Consider the following 8,282-nt stretch of genomic DNA (forward strand, 5'->3'; position numbering starts at 1 on the left):
ACCGACGTACTCGCGGACGCGTGTTGGGCACTCTCCTACCTTTCGGATGGACCCAATGAAAAGATCCAGGCTGTAATCGACTCGGGAGTGTGCCGACGGCTCGTCGAGCTTCTCATGTGAGTAGCTTGGTTTGTCATGCTCTGTGTGATGAGCTTTCTTTGCATTTGCCGCTCATGAGGAAGCCCTTAAGTTTGGGTGGATGTTCTGTTTTCTGGTAACTCTGTAAACCTCACACCAAGCCTTTTGGGAGCGAGTTTTTTTGACGCTTTGTGCTGCTGGGTTCGCAGGCACACTGACCTCAAGGTAGTCTCCCCAGCCTTGCGTGCCGTGGGAAACATCGTTACAGGAGATGACATTCAAACTCAGGTGTGACACCAGATGCTGGCACTTTTTCTTTTCTGTTGTTCTTGTGCCTCTTTCCCCCCATTGATCCTAATAAAGTAAACTTGAGTAACTGTAAGTGGAGTCAAAGTATTGGGCTTCAGAAGGAATGTGTTGTCACAGGTCATCCTGAACTGCTCGGCCTTACCATGTCTGCTGCACCTACTAAGCAGCCTCAAGGAGTCAATTAAGAAGGAAGCATGTTGGACCATCTCCAACATCACCGCTGGCAGCCGTGCTCAGATTCAAGTACGTTTGTGGGTTCAGCTATCTCTCGCACCCTGCAGGAGTCGGTTAACAGATTGACAAATGCTTATTGATAATTGATTCATTTGTGCAGGGTTTGCTGTGCAAATCCTGTTTTTCATTACCAATTCAACTACTCTTACTCTACATTGTGTTGTGGCTATCAATTTTCCTAAAGCAAGTCCCCCCCCCCTTCAATCCCCACCATCCCATCTCTCCTGCAGGCCGTCATCGATGCAAATATATTTCCGGTATTGATTGAAATCCTACAGAAAGCTGAATTCCGGACGCGCAAGGAGGCCGCGTGGGCAATCACAAACGCAACATCCGGGGGTAGCTCGGAGCAGATACGGTGAATACGTTAAACCTGGCAGTGTTTTGCGAGCTCGCTTGTGATGTCTCGTGATAGAGCAACAATGTTTGATGCTAAGGTTTCTTTGTTGTCGTAAGTAGGCTTTGCTTTTTTTTCTGGTTCCACGATTCAAACTCAAATCTTGGTCTGTGTTTATTAATTTTGTTTCCTTCAGCTTCTGACAATTAAGTCATTCAAATGGAGGGTGTGATGGGGGAGGGAGATGAAATGGAATGAGTGTTTAACTGCTCCCTTTGTTGGGATTACTCGTGTTCACCCACTGGCTCTTCCTCCAGGTTCCTCGTCGAGCAAGGTTGCGTGAAACCCCTCTGTGACCTGCTAACTGTCATGGATGCGAAGATTGTGCAGGTGGCCCTCAATGGTCTGGAGAACATCTTGAAGTTGGGCGAGCAGGAGGCCCGACAGAGTGCCTCGGGCATCAATCCTTACTGCGCTCTCATTGAAGAGTCTTATGGTTTGAACAAAATCTTTACTCGTGTGTAATGTGCAGTCAAACAAGTCAAACATGTACTCATGTGCAGTCAAACAAGCCAAACTCCACTCTCGTTTGTTGTTTGATCCATTGTTTGGACTTTTTGTTGTTATGTTTTTACCTCCACCACTGAAGGTGGATGGAGGTTGTTTTCACCCCTGTCTGTCTGTTTATTTGTTTGTTACTTGCAGAAGCGAAGATTTTTCAATTATCAGGTCAGGTCAGGTCAGGTCAGGTATGGGAGCATTTGCCGAAGCAGCACGTCGCTCCATCCACTTTCCGCTGGTACTCCAGGGGCCTCCGTCTGGCCATCCCCCAGGCAGAGGCCTGGCCCATCCCCATCTCCTTGAGATGCCAATCAACCTGTTGCAACCACGAGGCACGTGATCAGCCAATTGGCCTCCTCCACTCATGAGGCTCCCTCACTGAGAGAATTCAGTGAGCAGGATCACCGTCAGTAAAACGAGCCACATGTCCATGCAGCTGCAGCTGACTCTCACGGACTACGCAGGTAACAAATCTAATTTGAGTCTCTCTCAGCAACCGCTCGTTGGACACAAAGTCTGACTCGCGATAGCCAAGGATTCTCCGAAGAGACCTGGTACCAAAGGAATTAAGTCGCCGTCTCAGATCCCTGGTTTGAGTCCAAGTCTCACATCCGTAGAGCAAGACTTTTGAAGCACCAAGGATCTGAAGACTCGGACTTTCGTCCTCCCGCACAGGTACCGGCAGTGCCACACCCCATGATCCAGTGAATCCATGACTCCCCAGGCCCGACCCAGACATCGATTGACCTCTGACTCGCAGCCAGCAAAGACATGAATATTACTGCCAAGGCAAGTGAATCTCTCCGTGACCTCAACATCCTCACCACAAACAGGTACAGACAGGATAGCAGTATCCAATATGTCATTGAAAGCCTGGATCTCTGTCAACAGCCCACCACCCTCCGCTCTAACTGCAGTGCACCGAGGGACGGGCTTGGATGAACGCAATGCGCAAATTTCCTGTAAACAGGACAAGAATCACTTGACCACAGGTGATGCTCTACCCCCTCACAGATTCCTCGCACATAGGCTTCCTTGTCCACCCTGAGTGCACGTACAGTTTTACGCCTCAGCTCGCTGAACAGCTCAGCTCTGCCATTCAGCCTGGCCCTGTAACTCTGGTCAATTGTATCCAGTGTCCCTTGAGAGACAAAATTCTTCTTCACCCGACAGTGAGTTCCAAGACATCCACCTGCAACATCGAGGAATGTGGTCTTGAAGGCACTCCACAACTCTTCAGTATTCCTCAAAGCACCCAGGCTCACAAATCCCCACTCGGCCTGTTCGCAAACAACATCGAGCCTCCGCTGGGATGGTACCATTCTCCTTGATTAAAGCTGCAACTGCAGAGTTGCTTCAACAAGCCTGTGATCGGTATTGAGGAACTGAGCACTCTGGTAGACCCTGCAGTTCTGGATCATCCTCCAGAGACCATCAACGAACACATGGTCCTTCTCCTTTGACACACCACCAGTGTTAGAATACCGAGTCCAGCGATGAGCCTGTGGGTGCTGAAACGTGAACCAGCCACCCAAAGTCCATGACTTCTTGCAAACTCAAGGCCATCTCCACTTTTGACTCGCAGACTTCCTCTCCTGTCGCAGCCAATGTGTGGCCCTAAATGGAGTTCTCTCATCCCCTCTTCCTGTCCAGGCTGGAGTTCCTCAAGGCAGCGTTCTGGGCCCTGTTCTTTTTCTGGTTTTCATCAATGATCTCCTTGCTGAAGACTCCATCATCTGTTATCCCTCAGACCGGCAAGCCGTATCTTCTTCGCTCTCTGCAGATCTGGATAAAATCACAAACTGGTCAAACACGTGGAACATGTCTTTCAAGCCTGACAAATCTCACACTCTCACTATGTCTCTCTGAAAGGACTGTTTGGAGCCCCCCCCCCCCCATCTACTTTCTCAACAATCCTCTTGAAGTCCTTTCTTTCAAGCTTCTGGGTCTCACTATCTGCCATGATGTTTCCTGGGAAAGCCACATTTCCAAGCTTGCCTCTAAAGCCAGTCGCCGACTGGGAATCCTCCGTCGTGCAAAGTCCTTCCTCGGCCCACCTGAGCTCCTGACCACTGACAAAGCTTTCGTCCGCAGCCTGATGGAGGACTGCTTTCCCGTCTGGGCTGGTGCTCCTGCCTCACGTTTCTCAGCTTCATCCTGTGGAAACCAAAGCATGTAGGATCATTGGTATCTACCACAATACGCCTGAGTCTTTGGGCCTCTCACTCTCTCACCACAGGCAGGTCGGTGGTCTTTCTGTCCTCTACCGTCTCCTCTCCGGTTTCGCCCCCCCCCCTTTGCTCTGTCTGTGATTTGTCCCCACCATATTTCCGCAGGGCGATCAATGTTAGCCAACAACCCCCTTCTGGTAAAACTACCAAAATCAGGAATCGCTGCTCACCTTCACTCTTCCATTCCCCTTTTTTTCCTGCCTTTGGAATAAACTCCCTCACTCTGTTCAATCCCACTCTTCCCTCCAGGCCTTCAAAACAGCTATTCGCCACCACTTCTTGTCGTTCTCCATCCAAATCCTCGATCTTTTCTTCCCTTGTTAATCCACCCCAAACACACCTCCTTCAAATTCCCTGCTTTCCTTCCTGAAAGTCCCTGTGGTGTCAATCTTGTACACCCCGTGTTCCCTCGCCATCCCTCTCCCTTCCACATATCTCCTTTTGTCTCTGTTCCCCACTGTTTTGTCCTTCCCTCTCCTGCCCCTCTTGTCTCATCCCCCCCCCACCCCTTGCCGTGCATTGTGTGTTCGCTCTCATATGAGTCAACAATGTTCCCAAAAAATAACAAAACAAAAAAACTTCGTGCTATTCTCTTTCCCAGTTCCAGACCCATGGGGACCAGCACGTGTCTCATAATCATCCCTATCAGTTCCAGTCGATGCATTGAAATCCGGCCCAGAGTACTGATCAACCACAGACTCGAGCGTGGCAAAGAATGCGTCCTTCACGTTGAGATCCGTCACCTCAGTCGGAGCATATACAGAGACCAGGGAAATGACACCCAAGGAGTGATGAATCCTTCGTCTCATAATACGCTCTCATAATAATGAACGGTGTTACCTCAATTATTATTGGAGTCAGCTTATTGGACACATCTGCGGAAACTCCTTGGGAATGGTAACCATCAGAATTACCAGACCAATAGTCGGTGTAACCACCCACCATGATCTCGCCGCAATCCGGTCTCTGAACCTCAGAGAGTGCTGCAATACTGATGTTCAAGCGATGGAGCTCAGGTGATAGCAGAGACAGGTGATCATCCTCTCTTAGAGATAGGACAATCCAGGCACCCACCCAAATGGACCACCTCAGGTTAACCCAAGGAGACTGCCGCCTGGTGGACGACACCTCAGCAGCACCCCGATACACACTACCACAATCCTACGTGGGAAGGTTACCCTGTGGTTTTCCTCCTACCATCAAAAAGTTGGGGGCCCAAAGGCTTTGCCACAATCCCATCACCTGGTGAGCTGCCCTGCGAAGGGAAGCTGCACAGGAAGTACTCCCACAGAGTGGGTTTTCGAGTATATTGGTCAATTGATTTTGTTATTCTGTCAGTCTGTCTCTGTTTGTCCATCACCTGCGGATCACAATTCTAAGCCAATCGTCACAAAACTTTATCAAGTTGAAGAGGTCGTCTCAACTACGAAGCCTTTTGATTTTGAAGTCAAAGGTCATCTTGAGGTCGAATTTCTAAAATCGTCATTTTTCATCCGATTGACTTCAAAGCTGAACAGGATTTGCATGTTGAGTCACTGAATTGGGAAACCAACTATTTTTGAGATCAAATGGTCAAAGGTCAACTTCAGGGCAAACATCTAAAATAATCCATTTTCAAGTGAAAAATCATCAATTTACATCCGATTAACTTGGAAATTAAACAGCAATTGCATAGTCCATCACTGAATTTCATACGTTCAACCACTCTCTCCTTGCTCTTCATAATAGGTTGCACGGCTCATCCACGCATGAGTGGGAAATCTGATTCACAGTTTTCTCTTTGCGATTGTCATGTTTTGTTTTGTTTTTTTACTTCGTAATATAAAGTTTTGATAATTTTTCTTGCAGGACTGGACAAGATAGAGTTCCTCCAGTCTCACGAGAACCAGGAGATCTATCAGAAGGCCTATGACCTCATTGAGCGCTACTTTGGGGCCGAGGATGAAGATGGACAGCTGGCACCACAAGTTGATGAAAATCAGCAGCAATTTCTGTTCCAACCACAACCGCAGGCACCGATGGGAGGGTTTCAGCTCTGAAAGCACGCGGCAGTTGGGAGTTGGGGGACAGCGTGTGGGGGTGAAGTGTTAAAATATTGGAGACATAAGGGGGCGTAGCTTGTGAGAAGTGAGATGTTCGTTGAAAAGAAGACTGGTAGGAGATTTTGGAATCCATTGATTATGTGGAGAACAAAGTTTAGTTGGGGGGTGGGGATTGCTGCATACTAATCTAAGGCAATTAATTAATGACAGGCTTTCACCTCTCAGGCTTGTTTTTGTATTTACCTGTTTCGTCTGTTATCTTTCTCACTCTGAGCAATCTGTGTGGATGGCTCGGTTCTGGGTCTGAATGTTTCTGTGTCTATGTCCTCCCATTGTTTCCTCAATTCACGGACTGACTTGGACTTTGAGCCACCGGACGCAGTTACAAGTTAAAATGCTCTTCTCCTTCTTCTCATGGTCTTCCTGCAACTGTCCTTTCATCATTTCTCTCTGTTACTTTGGAGGATTTGCTTTGCAACCTGTAACTCAGACAGGGGTCACTTTGTAGTGTTATCACAACAGTAATTTATTGTTATTTTTGTTTTCTTATTTCCACAAACATTTGGTCGAACTTGGTCCGAATTTTAAACCCTTGTACTTTTCAACTGATCCACATGGCAGAATCCATTTTGGAGAGCGTAGGTAGGTTTACAATACTCGTTTTGGAGTGCTCTCACGAAGGCTCCGTTTCGGCCCGTGTTCACTTTCAAGTCTCCTTGCACCTCCCCGCCTCGTGCCGTGCTCAAGGAACTCGATGTGGTGAATCGAATGAGGATCAAACTGAATGCGGAATTGCATGCGTGCCGTAATTTCGCGTCCAGTTTGATACTTTGCTCGAAGCCTGTTTAGTTGTTCGGACGGTGCGTCGCTCGTGGGCACGCTTTGGATCTTCGGTGCACTTGGCGAGCTGTGTGTGCCAACAAAGGATGCTGCTGTATGAGGGTTGTTTGCAATGTCCTTGTTCTTGGGAACCGGACTGTTTTTTTTTTTTTGTTTGTTTGTTTGTTTTGTTTTTCATTATTCACCTCGTTTTGATGCTCGGGCATCAAATCTACAGTAAAATGTTTATTTCCCAATGTTGGTGTTTTAAATTATTAATTATCGATTCTAATCCTATTTGAATGTCATGGGTGCACCTGTGTGCCATATATTGTTCTTTGGAATGCCATTTGATTGGTAATCATTTGTTTGTACGATTTAGCATTCCACTTGGGATGAGCACCCGCATTTGGACTGTGTGCACGCGACCGCTTAAGAGGCCTATCGATAGGGGCGTGCCGCCGTCATGGCCGAACCCGAGCTCGCGATGCACTTCGGCCTGCCCGTACGCCGCGCGAGCCGGAAACTCGGTGAGCTTTCCTTTGCACATTAAGCCTCTTGGATGTTTCGGTCGATTTATGCAGCACTTTTAAAGCTTGTTTTAGCGTGTTGGGAAAACTCGTTTGCATTGATTACACGAATCTGCATTGCTCGTTTTGTGCGGCGAAACGACATGAGAAGCTAATTTCCCCATTATATTGTCATCAGGAAATGATTTCTCTCCTGACATGTGTATGTGCCTCCGTCTCTTTCTCTGTCCATCTGTGTGTGTGTATGTCTGCCAGTCTGTCTGTCTCTCGTAGTAACAGGAGAGTCTGCACCTCCTGCTTTACTACCCCTTCTCAAACAATTGCCTTGTAGTTCCTGCTTTTTTTTCCACTCCATTTCCATTGTCGTCCGTACAGTAATCGGAGGGATAACGAGCCCGTTGAAAACACCAACTTTGAATCACTTGGCTCGGGGACGCGACCCTGACGTGCCCACCTGCCGTCTCTCTCTATTTTGGGTTTATTCTCCCACCTTTGCACTTGGTCTTTTTTCCTCTTTGCTTCTTTCCACTTGCTGCTTATTAATGGAGGTTCTTGCCTCTTATTGGATCATTTTATTTTGTGTGGAGCATCCGTATTAAATAAACAGTCTGCGATGACGACTCGTTACGGATTAATACAAATTGTAACGTTTCAAGGCTCTGGCGTTTTGCTTTATGGAACAGGAAACGTTTCCAACGTGATGCATTTTTCCACACATTCTTCTTTCTTTTTTTTATTGTTACTTTCTTTCTAAGTCTACCTCCTTTTCAGACATACTTAAGCTGTGACTATGAATACGTATTCGTAATGTTAACTTAGGGTGACGTGAAACTGACGGACAATATAAGCTCTGCTCATTAAAGCATCCTAATTCGTCCACGGGATTTTTCTATTTGCACACGACACACGAGCTTGCACGTGAGCTGTCACGTGAGCTATGGGTGACATTGCGTGCCGTTAATCATCCTTGGTGGCACTGAACTTTGTAAACGGCTCACACCACCTGGATTTTCTGCAGGGCCGGGCCGCTCATTTTGTTTCATCACTCCCTCGTCGATTGTCTAATTTGGTTATGTTAGGATCGAGAACTTTTGGCACAGGTTGCATCCTCCACCGCTTCCTTCCTTCACATGGTTGATCG

At 47.5% G+C, this 8,282-nt stretch overlaps 1 protein-coding gene across 2 annotated transcripts in view; it reads left to right on the forward strand.

The window, feature by feature from the left end:
• LOC147011327 (importin subunit alpha-7-like) overlaps positions 1-8,017 on the forward strand; it is a 56,081-nt gene extending 48,064 nt beyond the window's left edge. For both annotated transcript variants that reach the window (XM_085856999.1, XM_085857000.1), the window contains 6 exons: positions 1-116; positions 288-366; positions 505-630; positions 852-979; positions 1,276-1,454; positions 5,599-8,017. The exon at positions 1-116 is cut by the window's left edge and continues 48 nt beyond it. In XM_085856999.1, the coding sequence (XP_085713125.1) occupies positions 1-116; positions 288-366; positions 505-630; positions 852-979; positions 1,276-1,454; positions 5,599-5,789 (819 nt within the window). In that variant the 3' untranslated portion in view covers positions 5,790-8,017. The remainder of the gene's footprint in view (positions 117-287; positions 367-504; positions 631-851; positions 980-1,275; positions 1,455-5,598) is intronic.
• Positions 8,018-8,282: the final 265 nt, after the last annotated feature.

The sequence above is a fragment of the Eptatretus burgeri genome, chromosome 15, assembly GCF_056783735.1.
Source record: "Eptatretus burgeri isolate ZD-2024b chromosome 15, Ebu_testis_v1, whole genome shotgun sequence".
NCBI classification, from domain to species: domain Eukaryota; kingdom Metazoa; phylum Chordata; class Myxini; order Myxiniformes; family Myxinidae; genus Eptatretus; species Eptatretus burgeri.